Source organism: Cutaneotrichosporon cavernicola (genome assembly GCF_030864355.1).
Source record: "Cutaneotrichosporon cavernicola HIS019 DNA, chromosome: 4".
NCBI classification, from domain to species: domain Eukaryota; kingdom Fungi; phylum Basidiomycota; class Tremellomycetes; order Trichosporonales; family Trichosporonaceae; genus Cutaneotrichosporon; species Cutaneotrichosporon cavernicola.
In genome coordinates, this window is record NC_083396.1 from 2,193,546 (window position 1) to 2,210,702 (window position 17,157).

Consider the following 17,157-nt stretch of genomic DNA (forward strand, 5'->3'; position numbering starts at 1 on the left):
CGCGGCGGCGGGTGATGGGCTCGAGATGTGCCATCTGTGACATCCGCGCGAGATCCGGTGTGCATGTGCAACATTCCAGAGCTGAGGTAAGCGGATATATTGCCTATCATCCAGTGCGGTCGAGTCAGATGGGGATGCACGAGGCTGTACGTGATTACGTATCACGTCCTGGAACGAGTTAGACGGTAGCTCTACTCATCTTCAACATCGGCGGCTAGTGTTTACAGTAGGTGCCGACGGAACACGACCGGAACTGTCACGCGTGTCCTGGTCCTTGCTGCGGAGGATCTGGGAAACGGTGGTGACGGTGCGCACGATCTCGTTCGACGACGACTCGTCGGGCAGCGCATGCAAACATATTCAATCACTTAGCCATTGCATAACGGCGCCTCTGTCCAGACCGTTGCGATACTAGTCCCACTATCCATATTGTGGTCGTGTCCAGTCCATGCGCCGCAATGACGTCGGGGGCGCAGTTGTCGCTGGAGCCAGACACCGTTCTCACTTCACCTCTTAACCTTTCATTCACAATCACCACCATGACCGCGCTCATCGTCATTGACATGCAGCGCTTCTTCGAAAGCCCCGCATCCCCAATCATGTCCAACGTCAACAACCTCATCGCGTTCTTCCACTCCACCAATGCCCTGGTAGTCTACACGCAGCACGGACACACGCCAGCCCAGTTGAGTGGGGAAGAGGTATCGCAACTTGTGCGTTTCTGGGGCGCGAAACATTCGATCCACCGCTTCTCGGAATCGTGGCAACTACTTCCCAACCTGTCTCCGCCTATCCCAACCGACATAACGGTGCAGGACAAGGACACGTACGATGCGTTCATCCACACTCACTTGGAGGAGACGTTACGGGCGCGTGGAGTTGAGCGCGTACTGGTGACGGGAGTGTTGACTAATTTCTGTTGTACGTGAGGAGGTTTGGAAAAAGTGAAGCTGATTCAAGGTGAAACGACCGCCCGGTCCGCGTTTAATCGCGGATTCGAAACTTGGGTCATTGGAGATGCGTGTGGGGCCAACCATCCCGAAATGCATGCTAGTTCCCTTCGCGCGCTGGAGGCTGGGTTCGGCGAGGTCGTCACAACCGAGGAGGCGATTGCGCGGCTTGGCGCCGAGTAGCTGCTCGCAGAAGGACGACATAGGGGGTAATGTATCATGTGCCATTCATGGCGAGCTCGGTTGCGAGCGTCACAGTCGCAACCTATGGTGAACGCAGTTGATCCGGAAGAGGCGGTCCACTGAGATCAGGTCGGTTGGGGCGTGTTTCCCGACCGCTCTCTTGGTCCACCGTTACGACGTGACGAGGCCAGGCGCAGGTTGGAGCGACCATATCGGGGTTACGTTGACATGGTAGGAAGACGCGCTTGGGCCTTGCAGGGGCTCCGGGCTTGCGAGTTGAATTGCAGCAGCAAAAGCTTGACCTCGCCGGCCACGTCTAGTCCTATCGCCAGGTAGTCTCGATCTACCGACCTCGGGGTTTCATGGTGTATGAGCCCCGCGCTCTTCCACTAAGCTATAGCGATGTTCGTTGGATGTGTTCTGAAGCAGAACCAGTGGGTGTGGGGAAGGAAAGCCAGCGGACGAGTTCTTGGAGGCTCTTGAGCGTCAGGATGTCAGACGGCTGGGTAAACATCAGCAGAGGCGAAGAGGACTAGTGCAGATATGGAGAGAGCGTTGATGGAATGGAGTTGGAGTGGTTGGAGGGTTGGAGTGGTTTGAGTGGTTGTTGGACATTGTGGTATCCCTGACCCGATACTCAGGAGAACGTCATGTTTGGCCTCGGCTGCCAAGCCAACTTCCCTTAGCCTCAGGCACACCAATTCCAGCCACATCCGCCATGCCGGCCGCATACCGCATGGAGAGCACCCCAAAAATCCTCCCTGTCGATGTCTTTGCTTGTTACAGAAAATGTGTTGCTGGCTGTGTCACTGGCGGATTCCAGAGCAAGCTTGCAAGGTTGTCTGTTCATGTTTTGGTAGAAATGGGACAGGTCGAAATGACGAATTTGTCGATCGTAAGGTAAGTGCCAAGAACAATCATCAATGCACGTCGGATGGGAGTGAGTAGGGGACGCGGATCATCACGGAAGCATTGGTTCTCTCCTTTTCCCTCCTTACCAGCACTGGCCCTGCATGCATCACTGCTTGACAAGATATCGACATGCACTAGAATCAGTCATACCGAGTGGAGATGAGTATAGCATGTCATGTTTCGCTTGGTTGCAAGTGGGGTCCACCCCCATTCTTTCATGCGTCCGAGGCTTCCGGCTTGTGCCTGATGTCGTACCCTGAGTGTCAATCAATTCAAGATGTAAAGGGAAACACGCGTCAAACGGGTCAGGATGAGTCAGGGAATAGTTGGGATTCGGCTGGGCAAACAGGTCAGGAACAAGAGGACCCTTAAACTGTCCACTGACTCTTGTCAACTTGAACTGCAACTCATTTCAACCACCCCCAAAACTCATCAACCCTCTACATCTTACACTCTTTGACCTTTGTCACTAGCCACTGTCACTCTCTTAACTCTCTCGCCTCTCAACGCTCGACCCTCCCTTCCACCGTCGACATTCTCTACACGCTCACTCGCACTCGCTCGCTCAATCATTCGAATCGAATCGAAAGCACAGACCCCACCCCCCTCTTCTCCATCTCCCTCTCCCTGCTCAGTCCTTGTCGCCTTGAATCACGGGCCTACCTTCATTGTAAGTAGCCTCACTTGTCCCTCCCGCATCTTCTACTCTCCTTCTACCACTACCTCTCCTTCCCTCCGCCTCCCACTCCGCTCACTCCTTAGTCCTCCTCCTCTCTTTACCTCAAAACATGTTTGCCCTCTTTTACCTCGTCTCATTCGTCTTGGCTGCGCTCGCGCTCGCCGCCCCGGTCCCCCACGCCAAGCGCTTTGATGGCAAGGCAACCTACTACGAAGCTGGTCTCGGCGCTTGTGGCGGCGTTAACACTGGCGCCGACAAGATTGTCGCCCTTAATGCACAGCAGTGGGACGGCGGTGCCCACTGTGGCAAGACGATCACCATCACCGAGGGAGGCAAGTCGGCCCAGGCGACCATTGTCGATCTCTGCCCCGGCTGCCCCTACGGCGCTCTCGACCTCAGCGAGAGCCTTTTCACAAACTTCCACGACACGGGCAAGGGTGTGTTCCAGCTGAGCTGGACATTCAACGACGGCTCTGGCGGCGGCGGTAACAGCGACCCCAAACCAGCTCCCGAGGAGCCTAAGCCTACCCCGACCCCGACTCCAGAGCCTACTCCGACTCCCGCCCCGGCCCCCGAACAGCCCAAGACGACTGAGACGCCCTCGAGCGCCTCAGAGACCCCATCGTCCTCGGCCGATTCTCCCTCGGTCAGCGTCAGCTCGGCCCCCGTGATCTCGAGCTCGGTCCTCTCCTCGATCCTTTCCAACTCGACGACTGTGTCATCGACCCTCTCTACAAACTCGACCCTGCTCGCATCGAGCACGGCCAACTCGACCGCCCTTCTCCCCACCCCATCCACCGCCGCCCCGGTGAGCGCTGGCGACGCCGCCATCATCAACGACAGCCCAAACCCAGAGGGCACTCTTGCCGATCTTGGCGGGCTGGTGGCCTCACTTGGCCGGATCGTCGTCCTTGGTGCGACCGCTTAGGTGTGGACGGTTACTCTGTCCTAGGCTTAGGACACGCACACGCGTTGTACTACTACACCTTTCCCTCCTCTTCACCCCGAACGGACACTCGCTCTGGTATGTCTGGCCGCGCCAGACTTTTATCGTACCTGTATCGACTATAGGTTTATAATGCCGCCGTGCGGCCACGGTACATTCTGGGTCTGGGTCTGCAGCCAGTCGACAGACCTCGGCCCAGTGAGCAATGTATCGATTTTTAGATACCTGTGAGGTGGGGATTGTGTGAGGTGGGGATTGTTTCAAGTGGTGCAGTGACCAGAAGCAGTGTCGGCGTCGGCTGCTAAACTGATCACCAGATCTACCAGGCGTTGGGGCCGGAAGTGACTGATTGAAACTCTGCTCTCCTTGCCCTACAACAGGTCTTGGCGCAGGCGCAACCAAGCACCACCCCCGATCAGTGCATCTGCTACAGTCTAATACTACATCTACATAAATCTAAATCCCGGGCGACAACCAATCATACTTGACCCACTGGTCAATCTGACTTGCCTCGCCCACTGCTCCACGCGCCTCTGCCCAAATCCAAAGCTTGGCCATTGCCAGGAGACTCCCCGCATTCACATCGACGATATCCCGTGTCCCAATCTGTCGTCCGAGCTGGCGCAGAATCGGCAGGGCAGACTTGAACAGATCCATATCTGGATCGAGTTGGCGTCCGATTCCTTCCAGCAGCAAAATGGAAATGACAGTGTTGACGAAATCGCCCTCGAGTTTCACGTGGTGTTGCCGCACCGCCACCAGCACGTCGGTGAGGATGTCGGAGATTTTGATTTTGGCAAGGCTGAAGGTTTTGGACTTTACGTTGAGGACCAGGTGCTGGATTTTGAGTGCAAAGGTTTCCTCGTCGATGGCGAGGTCGGGGCGACGGCAGCGGTCAATCATTAGTTTGCCAGCTCGGTAGCCGTCGAATTCTGCGACGGCCTGGAAAAGGTCGAGAAAGTTGCGGCGGTTGGTCGCGTCCAGACTGGTGATTAGGCCGGCATCGATGAAGACTAGTTGAGGGACGAGACCTTGAGTGTAGAGTTGGTCGAGGCGGGCAAGCCAGAGATCAGGCTCGTCGGCCAATGCTCGGAGTTCGTGGACAATGGCAGTCTCGCGCCGACTCTCAGTCGGTATACTGGGCTCAATGTGCGTGTCACCTTTTAACCGATGGAATAATGGCCCGATAATATGGTACGTCTCAGGACGGACCATTCGGACCATGATGTTGCCGGGGTGCAAGTCACCATGAGTCCAGTTGTCGAGGAGGAGCATTTCGAGGAACGCATCTAGTCCGAGATTGGCGATTTTCTCATCGTACGGTCCGCCGCCATTCCGCAGAAAATACTTGAGCGGCAAAGCGTCCTCGTATTCCTCAACTAGGACTTCTCTGTTGGCAGCCACGTTGTCGGGCCCCAATCGAATGGGTCGCGGAAACGCAACGGTGCGCGGGCGGTGTGCGAAATTGTCCCGGAATCGATCCAGGTTGGCCGCCTCGACGCGGAGATCTAGTTGCTGGTTCATCATGTCTCCAAAAGCAGCCACTTCGTCAGGGAGAGAGAGCCATTCCATATCCGGGAGGGCGTTGATGATATTCGCAAAGATGGACATGATGCGGATATCGCGGCGGACCAGCTTCTCCACTCTTGGATGGAGGACTTTTATCGCTACACTGGTCACGATGCGGCGGTCGGGGTCAGCCTCGAGTTCTTGGGCTAGGGCTGCCGCCTCAGCGCTGCTCTGTTTGAGAATCTCGGGACGTAGTTGTGCACGGTATACCTGTGCGATGGCGCCGCATCCGATAGGCGTATCTTCAAACTCGGCAAAGATCTCGTCGAACGGCAAACCAAACGCCCGCTCGAGCACTTTTTTCGTGTACCGGAATGGATGGGGGCTGTTGGACGAGTGCAGCTCGCTCATCTTGACACATAGCGCGTCGGGGAATAGGTCGGCACGGGATGCCGCCCACTGCCCGAGCTTGATGAAACTCGGTCCGGCGCGTTCCATCTGATTCACCAGGAAGCCGTACCACCACACTGCGCCCCAGTTCTCCTCACTCTCGGCGATGGGTTTACCAGGTTTGCGGCGTGGCGGCGCACCAACAAATACCATTGGCGCGGTGATGATCACGGGGCCGAAGAGGAGCGCGAGGTGGATGAACCGCACAAGGGTTAGGAACGGCTCGAGGACGTATTCGCGGAACAGCTCGAGCACGCCAACGGACGGCTCGGACGGCGAAAGCGCCACGAACGGCGGGACCGTGGGCTGCTCGTGGACGGGGATCAGGTCCTCGTGCGAGATCGGGCTTGGGCTCTCGTTCAGCGTTGGCTTTCTAAAGTACAGCACGACGGCGAGGGTGAGCCCCGCGAGCACGATGAGGCCCTTGCCACCGCCCGCTTCCGGGTGTCCGTTACCGCTCAACGTGCCGCCGCCACTGGCCTGTTCCCCAGTCGAGCCGGAGACGAGGGCGCTCATGCGCCGCCCGAACCTGGCGAACGCGCCGTTCTCGAGCGTCTGGAGGAACGGCAGGCGGCCTGTGGCAGGGCCCATTGCCTCGATCTCCTTGATCTCCTGCACGCGCTTCTTGAGCTCGTTCCACACATTCTGGCGGAGCACGTCGCCGCGCACCCGGTCCAATTCGGCCTCGAGGAGGATCAGCCCGCGCCGGCTAGGCATCGGTGCCTGTGCGTTCATTTTTCCCAGCGTGTCGTTGAGTTGTCGCACGTTCTCGATATGGAACTTTTCGTGCCGAGCCTCAAACGCCTCGTCACGTCCTGGGATCTGCTCATAGGTCGGTAGCAGGTCGATAGGGTTGGAGGCGAGGATCGAGCGCACCATGTGCTTGGTATAGCTTTCGAGAAGGAGGGATCTGAATGCTGCCTGGGAAGCGTCCAAGTTCTTCTGCAGCTCGATCCATGGAGGAAGTGCGCCCTGTCTCTTGATGATCCGGTTCATGTACACCTCGCTGAGACCTAGAAGCGGGTTCATCTCGGACGGGTCGCGCTCAATCGGCTTGCCCGTCCCCTTGAGGTTGTTGAAAAAGCCCTTGTTCTGTGCCGCCTGGTGTCAGATATATCAAGGATCGCGATACTCACAGTGATTCGCTCCTCGACGAGGCCGGCCCATGCGCGCATCCCGCTCGCACCTCCCCGCTGCGCACCGAGTACACTCTCCCCGCGAATCTGACGGTTCCCACTAAACCCCTCCATCTCCTCCTCCTCTGCACCGACATGGGTCATATCCCCATCGTGGATGCCGAGGCGGTAATCGATCGCGTTCTCCCTCGCACTTCCCAGCCGGCCCTGGAGTTTTGTCGCTCGCCGGAAGTCGCGGTGCGCTTTCCTTACCGTCCCATCAACGTTGAACGGCAGTCGCAATTCCATGAGATTGCTAAGATCCGTGGCGGTGCGCGCCTCGAAATGACCCCATTTGACCTTGGGGCTCTCGACCACGTCGTTGTCGCCGGTATACGTCGCGTGCCAGGGGCGGAAGAGGTGCGGAGGGAGCTTGGGTGTGTGTATGCTCTCTTCCGACGACACGGGTATTGTGTTGGCCGCCGCCGTCGTCGCCTTTGGTGCCATCTCCAGATTCTTCATCCAGTTGCGGATCCGCTTCTCGGCCGCGTCGTCCTTGATCCCCTCGCCTGTCCGGAGTGGCTTGTACTTGTCCACTATCATACGGAGGACGGCATCGCGCTGCGCCTCCTCGCCGGTCCAAATTGGACCTTGGGAATCAACGAGATGTGCGCGGGCGTTTTTGGCCGCAGCGTCGGTTTCGGTTTTCTCCTCGACCAACGCGTCCGCGAACAGCTTGGCTGAGCCTGTGAGCTCGGTTGGTGGAGAACCCGGCTTGACCACTTCTGCCGGCATATCTGGAGGGCCTTTGGTATGCACGGCCCGCTGCAGCGCCCTCCACTGCGTGAGGAGGATACGTCTCCGCAGTGGCATCATGGCTGCGATGCGGATTGGTGCGTGATGGAAGAGGAGTGGGTGGCGATGGACACTGGACACTTGACACTGGAGACTAGTCACCTTTGCGTCTTTCTCTGCTCGAGCCGGCTCAATGCCGAGAATCGACGTCATGCTCGCCTGGCTCGCGTGGCCTAGAACCTTGCAACCCTAGCCCCGAGTCGTCCCGCTCTTTTGTTCCCGTTCTACTCCGGATCAAATCCACGTCATGTGTAGAAATTTTGCTTCCGCGGGTAATTGTTTTGTTCAGCCCGTTTCCTGGGTGAAGAATTCTTTGGTAAGCTTCGATACGAGGCGGAATGTAGGCCACCCCCTGCCTGGCGTCGCCTCTCCCCCTGCTCCTCCCCTCCCCCCCTCCCTCCCGCCTCCGCCTTAATTTTCTCTTCGTCACATTCTTCTTCTTGGGAAAGCATCATTGCGACAGCCAACAGCCGTCAGATCCTCTCCCACCCCTTCTAGTCGGACGCCGTCTCCTCTCCTCTCCACCTCTTAACCTAAAAACAATGGCTGCTAACGGCTCCGCTTCCGCACCCGCCCGCGGCGAGGTCCTCCCCGCCGCCGACGCCATCAAGTTCCTCGAGCAGTACCCCCGCGGCGACGGCCTCTCGCTCAGCGAGCTCATGGACTCGCAGGCCCACGGTGGTCTCACGTACAACGACTTCCTCATGCTCCCCGGTCACATCGACTTTCCCGTGAGTTACACACAACTTGGTCTCAACAGTAGCATGGCTTACAAATCAGGCGTCCGAGGTGTCGCTCCAGACGCGTGTGACGCGCAACATTGTTCTTAACGCTCCCTTCCTCTCGTCGCCCATGGACACTGTCACCGAGGACCGGTGGGTAGTTTCTAACCGCACGGACTGACGCGTAGCATGGCGATCGCGCTTGCGTGCCACGGTGGCCTTGGCATTATTCACCACAACTGCTCGGCTGAGGAGCAGGCCGCCATGGTCCGCAAGGTCAAGAAGTACGAGAACGGCTTTATTACCGACCCAGTGTGCCTCGGCCCCAACGGTGTCGTCGGCGACGTCCTTGAGATCAAGGACCGCATGGGCTTCTCTGGTGTGCCCATCACCGACTCGGGCAAGATTGGCGGCAAGCTCCTCGGTATCGTTACCGGTCGTGACGTCCAGTTCCGCAACGACAAGACTCCTCTCAAGGACGTCATGACCCCGCTCAAGGAGACTGTTACCGGTAACGCCGACATTACGCTCGAGCAGGCCAACGCGATCCTCCGCGACTCGAAGAAGGGCAAGCTCCCCATCATTGACGACTCTGGTCTCCTCGTTGCCCTTGTCGCCCGCGCCGATCTCCTCAAGAACCAGACCTACCCTCTCGCTTCCAAGGCGCCCTCGAGCAAGCAGCTCTACTGCGGTGCTGCGATCGGCACCCGCCCTGGCGACCGTGACCGTCTCAAGCTTCTTGTTGAGGCCGGCCTCGACGTTGTCGTCCTCGACTCGTCGCAGGGCAACTCGGTGTTCCAGATTGAGTTTATTCGCTGGATCAAGAAGACGTTCCCCAAGCTCGACGTTATTGCCGGCAACGTCGTGACCCGCGAGCAGGCCGCCCAGCTCATTGCCGCTGGCGCTGACGGTCTCCGTATCGGTATGGGCTCGGGTTCCATCTGCATCACCCAGGAGGTCATGGCTGTCGGCCGTCCCCAGGGCACGGCCGTGAACGCTGTCTCGGAGTTTGCGTCGCGCTTCGGTGTCCCCACCATTGCCGACGGCGGTATCGGCAACATTGGTCACATTGCCAAGGCCCTCTCGCTCGGCGCGTCCGCCGTCATGATGGGCGGTATGCTTGCCGGCACCACCGAGTCGCCCGGAGAGTACTACTACCACGAGGGCAAGCGTGTCAAGGTGTACCGCGGCATGGGCTCGATCGAGGCCATGGAGCACACCCAGACGTCTGGCAAGGGAGGCAAGTCTGGGCTCGCGGCTAACAACGCCGCCACGGCCCGTTACTTCTCCGAGGCCGACACGGTCAAGGTCGCCCAGGGTGTCTCGGGCGACGTGCAGGACAAGGGCTCGGTCAACAAGTTTGTTCCCTACCTCTACACTGGTCTTCAGCACTCGCTGCAGGACTCGGGTGTCCGTTCCGTCAAGGACCTCCAGGAGGGTTGCCGCTCGGGCAAGGTGCGCTTTGAGCTGCGCACGGCCAGTGCCCAGCTCGAGGGTGGCGTCCACGGCCTCAACTCGTACACCAAGCGTCTCTTTGCCTAGGCGTGGTGCGTAATATTTAGACTGTTGGGCATGATGTACTTTTATGCATGGTGTGGTACAACTGGCAGACTCAACTGGCAGACTCCCAGAGTGCAAGAGGGAGAGGCCTGTATGTGGGGTGGGCTATGTTCGGAGGCGCTTCTTGGGCGGTTCCTCTGCTCCAGCTCCCGCATCATCAGGATGACCGAGATCGACCATTCGTTCCTCAATCATGCGTCGAACGAGCGCCTCGGCATCCTCTGGCGTAAACTTTGGTCCCTTTCCCTGCGCAGGCTGCTGTCCCGGTCTAGTGGGGGAAGGCTCGAAAGCCTCCCAGATCGGGTACAGGCAAGTGATGTCCTGGACACACGCGAACAGCGTGGGAAGCGAGACTTGGAACGAGGCGAGGAACTCGGCCGCCCCGCTCGGTGGTGGCGGCAAGCCTAGCGCTGCATTGCTCTCAATCGCCTGCGTGATCGTGCCTACTTGGGTCGAGGAACGCGTACTACGCGCACTTGTTCCCGAGGAGGAAGTAAGTGTGAAGGCGATGTAGAGGGCTGCGAGAGCAACGATGTAGGGCGGGTACAGGAGGGGCGCGTCGGTGCGGAACGAGTCATTGATCACGAACCTAGAGGTTAGTTGGTCGTCGTGATCTCCCCTCGTCACCCGAACAGCCCCTCGCTCCACTCCCTCCCGCCCACTCACCATGCTATTTGCAGCGCCCCCTCCTCGACCTCCATGAGTCCTTCGCCGCTCCCGCGCCCCATAAGGCGACGAATCCGTTCCGCCTCGCCCTCACCACCCTCATCCTCGACCGGCATGCGTGCAGCAGATCCAGGCGGCCCTTTAGCCTTGGCCTCATCGCTACGCTTCCTGGCAGCCTCCGCCTCCTTCCTTCGTACGTCGGCATCCTCCTCGGCCCTAGTCTTGGGAAATCTCCCGGCGTCCGCAGGCTCGCGCCCGCAAATATTAACCAAGGCGCGATAAGGATGAAATACGACGAGGCAGAAGCAGATATCCTCGAGCAGATAGAATCTGGATCAGCTCCAACTTGGCTTGGGCTCACTCCATCTCGCCGAGCTTGGATGGCTCAGCGGGGAACATCTTGATGTTATGTTCACCGAAGACGACCTTGGCCTCGGCGACCACACTCTTGATATGCACTGGTGTTTCTTCAACTTTAGCCGCGACGAATATACATGCGGCCAGTACGAGGTATGGGTTGGTTTCGCAGATCGAGTTGCGGGCGTAGAATCGGCGGAAGTAGACTACCGCCGTGGCGATGGGTGTTTGCCGAAGAAGGAGTCGTTTTCCCAGTTTTTGTATGAGAGATGCGAAGAAGATGTTCAAGCAGTACCGCTGGTGGGGGGTCGCGTAGCGGAGATCCGTCTCGCGCGAGGCATGTAATTCGGCCCGCGTAAGGAGCCAGTACTTGGCATGCGTTGAGGTGTAGAAGTTGGACGACATGCCGCCGTGTCTACTCCTCTTCCAGCGTCGAGTGGCCAAGTGGAGTGCGTGAGTGAGTGGGTGTCGCTGCTTTGAGAACGTGATGCGGATAGAGCTCTTGGCTGTGGAGTCACTCGCACTGGTGGTGATGCGGGGCTGGCCCTCCACTTTCCTCACGTGGCATCACGTGATCCAACTATCCACGTTTCGAAACGCGCTCTCGCGTCGCTCCTCTGCAAGTCGACCTCGTACCAGGGCCACGATCGACTTCGACAACATTCTTCCTTCCCCCCTCTCTACCTCTCTCGACCTGCACGTTCAGCAGCATCGAGTAAAACTAATCCACGCCAACACATCCCGCATACCCGCACCATGAACGTCTTTGCGGACGAGGTGGGTTCTCTGGACGAGCTGGCGGCGAGGGCGACATTGCTAATCATAGGCTTCCGAGGAGCGCGGCGAGAACGCTCGCCTCTCGTCGTTCGTCGGCGCCATGGCGCTCGGCGACCTCGTCAAGTCAACACTTGGACCTAAGGTGAGTTGATGGTGCGGTCTCATGCTGGCGTCTCTCATCTCCACGACGCTGGCTTTCACCTCCACGCATCCAACCTTCCACATCTCCGCGCCAGCGCTTCGCACTTGTTCTCGACCCCGGCGTCGGGCCTGGCGGCACTCGGACACCCTCGGACGCAGCTAACGTCAGGGAATGAACAAGATCCTTCAGTCGACGCACGACGGAAGCATCACGGTGACCAACGACGGCGCGACGATCCTCAAGGCCATCACGCTTGACAACCCGGCCGCCAAGATCCTCGTCAACATTTCCAAGGTGCAGGACGACGAGGTCGGTGACGGGACGACCAGTGTGTGTGTCCTCGCGTCGGAGCTGCTTCGCGAGGCCGAGAAGCTCGTCACCGTCTCCAAGATCCACCCCCAAACCGTGGTGGAGGGTTACCGCATTGCGTCGCGGGCCGCGCTCGAGGCGCTCGCCAACAGTGCTGTGGACAACAAGGACGACGCGATGCAGTTCCGTGAGGACCTGTTCAACATTGCCCGCACGACACTCTCGTCAAAGGTCCTCAGCCAGGACAAGGACTACTTTGCCAACCTGGCCGTCGACGCTGTGCTCCGCCTCAAGGGCAGCATTGACCTCGAGCACATCCAGATTATCAAAAAGGTCGGCGGCAAGCTTACCGACTCGTACCTCGACGAGGGCTTTATTCTTGACAAGCAGATTGCCGTCAACTCTCCCAAGCGGATAGAGAACGCCAAGATCCTGATTGCTAACACCTGTGAGCTTGTGTGCCCTTGCGTAGCTCACACCAGCCATGGACACGGACAAGATCAAGATCTTTGGCGCCCGCGTGCGCGTCGACGGCACTGGCAAGCTCGCCGAGCTCGAGCGCGCCGAGCGCGACAAGATGAAGGCCAAGGTCCAGTCGATCGCGGCCCACGGCATCACCTGCTTTGTCAACCGTCAACTCATTTACAACTATCCCGAGTCGCTGCTCGCCGAGCAGGGCATCATGTCGATTGAGCACGCCGACTTTGAGGGTGTCGAGCGCCTTGCCCTCGTCACCGGTGGCGAGATTGCGTCGACCTTTGAGGCCCCCGACAAGGTCAAGATTGGCCGCTGCGACGTCATCGAGGAGATTATGATTGGCGAGGACAAGGTGAGTGAACGGCCGGAGAGTCGGGAAGCACTGGCATTGCGGAGGCATAGCTCTGGCACGCGCGAAACACAGCTAACCCCAGCTCATCAAGTTCTCGGGCGTGGCGGCTGGCGAGGCATGCACAGTCGTGCTGCGCGGCGCAACGAACCAGATGGTGGAAGAGGCCGAGCGGTCGCTTCACGACGCGCTCTCAGTTCTCTCGCAGACGGTCAAGGAGACGCGCGTGACCCTCGGTGGTGGATGCGCCGAGATGCTGATGGCCTGCGCGGTCGACGAGGTGGCGCGGACCGTCAGCGGCAAGCGTGCGCTCGCCGTTGAGGGATTTGCTCGCGCCCTGCGCCAGATGCCCACGATCCTCGCCGACAATGGCGGGTACGACTCTTCGGACCTGGTCGCCAAGCTGCGCGCGGCACACTACGAGGGCCGCGCTGACGCCGGCCTCGACATGGACAACGGCGCGATCGCGAGCATGAAGGACCTCGGTGTGACCGAGAGCTACAAGCTCAAGCGCCAGGTTGTGGTCAGCGCCAGCGAGGCGAGCGAGATGATCCTCCGCGTCGACAACATCTTGAGGGCGGCTCCCCGGCGGCGCGAGGCGCACTAGTTGCGCGCGTAGTAGATTGCATGCATGTAGAGTGGCCGTGGCGAGGGTGGCGAGGGTGACAAGTGTGGCGAGACCAAGGACGGGGTTGATGAGATATTTGACCACTACTGTTACGTGGCTCGCAATTAATGACTTGGACGCCGCTCACTTGATCTAAGATGTGCCATGCAAGATGAGATGTGCTACTGTGCTACGCTACTGTGCTACTGTGCTGTTTGCTACTATGCCTCTTTGATGCCGAACCCGCCCCGTTGACGAAGAGGAGGTGGCTCCTTCCGATTCCCAACCTTGGCTTTCCCTCCATGCCCCGTCCCACTCCCAGTCGACCTCATCTCCCTGTCCTTGCTTTTGCCCTTGGCTCTCGTCTCCTTATCCTTGGGCATGGGCTTGGGCTTGGGCTTGACCCCTCTCTCCGTCTCCTTCCCTGTCGCCTTGTCATCGTTGGCCGCCTCGTCCGCCCTCTTGAGCTCGTTGGCCGCCTCGTCCGCCCTCTTGATCTCGTTGGCCGCCTCGTCCGCCCTCTTGAGCGCGTACACCGCCCGAATCTGCGGTACTGGCGAGTTGACGCCATCCGTCGCGCGCGACCACTTGCCCATGTCCTTGTTGGTGGTCGCACTCCATGTCGATCGCAGAATTCGCTTCGCCGCCTCGTATGAGATGCCGAACTTTGGGCCGAGGGCTTGCGCGGTCCATGTCGCAGGGTCCTGGGCGTGCAGTTCACGCATGCCGCTCATAGCCGCGTACGTTAGGCGTTTGGTTGGTGTCCAGCGGCCTGGGGTTAGCGATGGTCGAAGAATACTCCAATCGGTACCGGTCTGGTACCTCTTCTCCTGCAGTTTCCTTCACTCCCCCCGCCCAACACACTCACGGTTTTCTGCCTCCATCCCCTCCCCCGCCACCTCGGCCGGCTGTCCTAGCTCGGTATCCGTAGGATCCGGTCCCGTGGTCCTTCCTACTGCCTTTTCGGTCGCCCAAACAGCCTCCCTCAGCGCCGGGAGATCTCTCCCATCTCTGCCGCCGATATACTTCAAGTCATTGGCGAGCAAAAGCGGCCGCTGCTGCACAGGATCCCACCGCGCCTTAGCGAGCCACTTTGACCGATATTTCGAGAATCCGCTCTCCCGCATTTCACGCGCAAACCTCTGCTGTTCAGACTGCAGCTTGATCTTGACATGGCTGCGCTCCTGTTTTGCGACCCTAAATTCGGCTTTCAACTCCTCCCTCTGGGCCCGTCGTCCCGCCCGCTTTTCCTGTTTCACGGCGAGCGCTTCGAGCTCCTTTGTGCGTACGGCGAAGCGGCCGCTATGGAGGTCGACCCCACTACGCCATTTCTTGAGTACATGCTTGACGTCGGATTGCTGCATCGCTTTCCGGCGGAGACCAGACAAGTGGTTGTCTTCAGCAGTTATTCTGGGTTTTGACAAGGGCTTGTTGTGGCCAAACCGCTCCGCGTCCGACTCCGCCTTGTATTCCGATCCGGGGGTCCGGAGGCCAAATGCGTCCGAGTACTTTTCCGCTGCGCTCGCCTTGCCCTCCTGGGCCAGGACGTAAAGCTGGTCTTGCTGGGCTGCTCGGCGTTTATCGAAACCGGCTGCCTGGGGTTTACTGGACGGGTCGCGGGGGATGTAGGCCTCAAAGGGCTTTTGAGGGCGGCGTACGGAGCGTATGAAGGTGGTGTGGAGCTGCCGGGCGGCGATGGCCTGGCGCGCTGGGAAGGCGAGCATTGTTGTTGTTGTTTGGTTGATGTTATTGTTGGCCAACCTGACGTTGGGCGGCAAATTCAACTTTGTGAAGGTGAAGGGCCAAGGTGGAGGGGTGGAGGGGAGGAGGATGACGGAAGCAGATTGTGTGATACTCCTAATTGGATTTGCGACAGTGATTGAAGCCGTTCCGCCCGCTGGTCTGGCCCTGGTGACTACGTCATGAGGCGTAACAGCCAAGACAAGGAGACCAACAGAACATCCCAAGCGAGGGAGAATGCGGATAGTATGTAGGCTCAAGGACATTACAGAGTAGTAGTAGTAGATGGGCATCGCTCCACCAAACACAAAGGACTGTCAAGCCGTGATTGTACAAGTGGATTCAACATAAGTTGGTGTTAGTTACTCTTCATGACCTACTGGCTAACCTACAGAGTCATCACCAGCCCCTTGACAATTTACCCTGCCAATTCCCTCAACCTCAACCTCAACCTCAACCTCCATCTTCATCCTCTCATTTCATCTACCTTTCAACAACCACTTTTACCACTTTTACCTGTGACCATTAACTACTACGACAACACCACGCTTCCGGTCAAGCTGGTCACGCACTGCTACCCATAACCACCTCCCTTCAGTCCCCACTCTTGGCTTAGCTCCAAGCTACAAATCCCCATTCTCATCCTATATTTTACATCACCATCACACCTCGCAATCTACTCGGTCGACTTGAGCTGACTGGTCACCATGCCGTCTCCTGCGTGAGTCACACAGCAAGGTGGAGCTCCTCCTCCCTCCTTGGTTCTCTCTGCAGCTCTCCATGGCCCCGACAGTCGTGTTCCCGAACCAAACACACTCCCCGACTCACGCCCTCGGCCCCTGGCCCCACAATCCCTCTCACACCCACACTCAGACCACAATGCCGACCCCGCTCACACCAGCTTCCCCGGAATGTTCCTCGCCTTGGCAGCGGCAATTCTGCTGCTCTTCGCGTCCGTCTCGCCGCCAGTGTGGGAGCGTGTGTCGTTCCTCAACGTCGACACACCAGCGGGCACCACAGTTTATGGTGTCTTCGGTCAATGCTTAAAAGCCGCAACCAAGACGTGTAGTACTCGGTCCATCGGGTACGACCTCCAGGCAGCGGGGTTGAGCTCTGGGTGAGCTTTGGATTCTCATTGCCAGAGCTGACAGAAGGGTCCAGATGAACCAGACTCTCCTTCACAACCTGTCCAAGACGCTGATCCTCCACCCAATCGCCGGATTCCTGTCATTCCTGGCTTTCGTCATGGGTGTCATTGGCGTCGCAGCTGCTTCGCGCGGCGCAACCGTCATGATGGCAATCTTCAGCTTCCTCGGCGCGATGGCTGGCCTGGTCGCCTTCGTCATCGACATGGTTCTCTGGAACGTTCTCAAGAACCGCGTCGTTGAGGCTGGATATCACGCCTCCCTAGGCATTGCCAACTGGTTCACGGTAGCCGGTGTGGCAGCCATGATCCTTGCCATGTGCGCGTCCTTCTTTGGCGCGTGCGGCCGCTTCGCCACCGGCCGGGCCGCCGGCGAGAAGGTGAGTCACACTCAGAGTTACAGGGCGCCGCCTCGCCGCCTCGCCGCCACCGAACCTGGGACAGTCGCTGACGGCAGTACTAATCTAATCGGCTCTACTCTACCTATCCGACATACAAGCTGCATATAATCGTCATGCCTGGGCCATATTTACGAGGTAACGTCCCAGGGAACGTCGCGGCCCAATCTGTGTCTATAGCTCGGCCTTCCCGCACATGCATGATATAGAGTTTTCTTTGGCAAGGTCATGGTGTCTGATGATGGCGCGGAGGCCGATGTTTTTTGTCTGAATGTAATGTGTGAGGATGAATGATGAATGGCAAGTAATC

At 58.7% G+C, this 17,157-nt stretch overlaps 8 protein-coding genes across 8 annotated transcripts; 5 read left to right on the top strand and 3 right to left on the bottom strand.

Annotated features, from left to right (window-relative positions):
* Positions 1–539: 539 nt before the first annotated feature.
* Positions 540–1,133, top strand: CcaverHIS019_0408430 (uncharacterized protein; the record flags this gene model as incomplete). The annotated part of the gene is made up of 2 exons (XM_060600723.1): positions 540–921; positions 961–1,133. 2 exons carry the CDS (start codon positions 540–542, stop codon positions 1,131–1,133), a joined length of 555 nt encoding a protein of 184 aa, XP_060457288.1.
* Positions 1,134–2,010: 877 nt separating this feature from the next.
* Positions 2,011–3,652, top strand: CcaverHIS019_0408440 (uncharacterized protein; the record flags this gene model as incomplete). The annotated part of the gene is made up of 3 exons (XM_060600724.1): positions 2,011–2,033; positions 2,681–2,715; positions 2,808–3,652. 3 exons carry the CDS (start codon positions 2,011–2,013, stop codon positions 3,650–3,652), a joined length of 903 nt encoding a protein of 300 aa, XP_060457289.1.
* A 474-nt stretch (positions 3,653–4,126) lies between these two features.
* On the bottom strand, positions 4,127–7,620 carry CcaverHIS019_0408450 (uncharacterized protein; the record flags this gene model as incomplete). The annotated part of the gene is made up of 2 exons (XM_060600725.1): positions 4,127–6,730; positions 6,766–7,620. The coding sequence occupies 2 exons, from the start codon at positions 7,618–7,620 to the stop codon at positions 4,127–4,129; spliced, it is 3,459 nt and encodes a 1,152-aa protein (XP_060457290.1).
* A 521-nt stretch (positions 7,621–8,141) lies between these two features.
* IMD1 (uncharacterized protein) lies at positions 8,142–9,863 on the top strand (the record flags this gene model as incomplete). The annotated part of the gene is made up of 3 exons (XM_060600726.1): positions 8,142–8,330; positions 8,380–8,474; positions 8,510–9,863. The coding sequence occupies 3 exons, from the start codon at positions 8,142–8,144 to the stop codon at positions 9,861–9,863; spliced, it is 1,638 nt and encodes a 545-aa protein (XP_060457291.1).
* Positions 9,864–9,986: 123 nt separating this feature from the next.
* SSN8 (uncharacterized protein) lies at positions 9,987–11,309 on the bottom strand (the record flags this gene model as incomplete). The annotated part of the gene is made up of 3 exons (XM_060600727.1): positions 9,987–10,470; positions 10,548–10,877; positions 10,909–11,309. 3 exons carry the CDS (start codon positions 11,307–11,309, stop codon positions 9,987–9,989), a joined length of 1,215 nt encoding a protein of 404 aa, XP_060457292.1.
* A 351-nt stretch (positions 11,310–11,660) lies between these two features.
* On the top strand, positions 11,661–13,565 carry CCT2 (uncharacterized protein; the record flags this gene model as incomplete). Its single annotated transcript, XM_060600728.1, has 5 exons — positions 11,661–11,681; positions 11,731–11,823; positions 11,992–12,580; positions 12,615–12,961; positions 13,044–13,565. The coding sequence occupies 5 exons, from the start codon at positions 11,661–11,663 to the stop codon at positions 13,563–13,565; spliced, it is 1,572 nt and encodes a 523-aa protein (XP_060457293.1).
* A 221-nt stretch (positions 13,566–13,786) lies between these two features.
* On the bottom strand, positions 13,787–15,289 carry CcaverHIS019_0408490 (uncharacterized protein; the record flags this gene model as incomplete). The annotated part of the gene is made up of 2 exons (XM_060600729.1): positions 13,787–14,337; positions 14,434–15,289. The coding sequence occupies 2 exons, from the start codon at positions 15,287–15,289 to the stop codon at positions 13,787–13,789; spliced, it is 1,407 nt and encodes a 468-aa protein (XP_060457294.1).
* A 723-nt stretch (positions 15,290–16,012) lies between these two features.
* On the top strand, positions 16,013–16,912 carry CcaverHIS019_0408500 (uncharacterized protein; the record flags this gene model as incomplete). The annotated part of the gene is made up of 4 exons (XM_060600730.1): positions 16,013–16,026; positions 16,207–16,422; positions 16,460–16,829; positions 16,907–16,912. 4 exons carry the CDS (start codon positions 16,013–16,015, stop codon positions 16,910–16,912), a joined length of 606 nt encoding a protein of 201 aa, XP_060457295.1.
* Between the last annotated feature and the right edge of the window lie 245 nt (positions 16,913–17,157).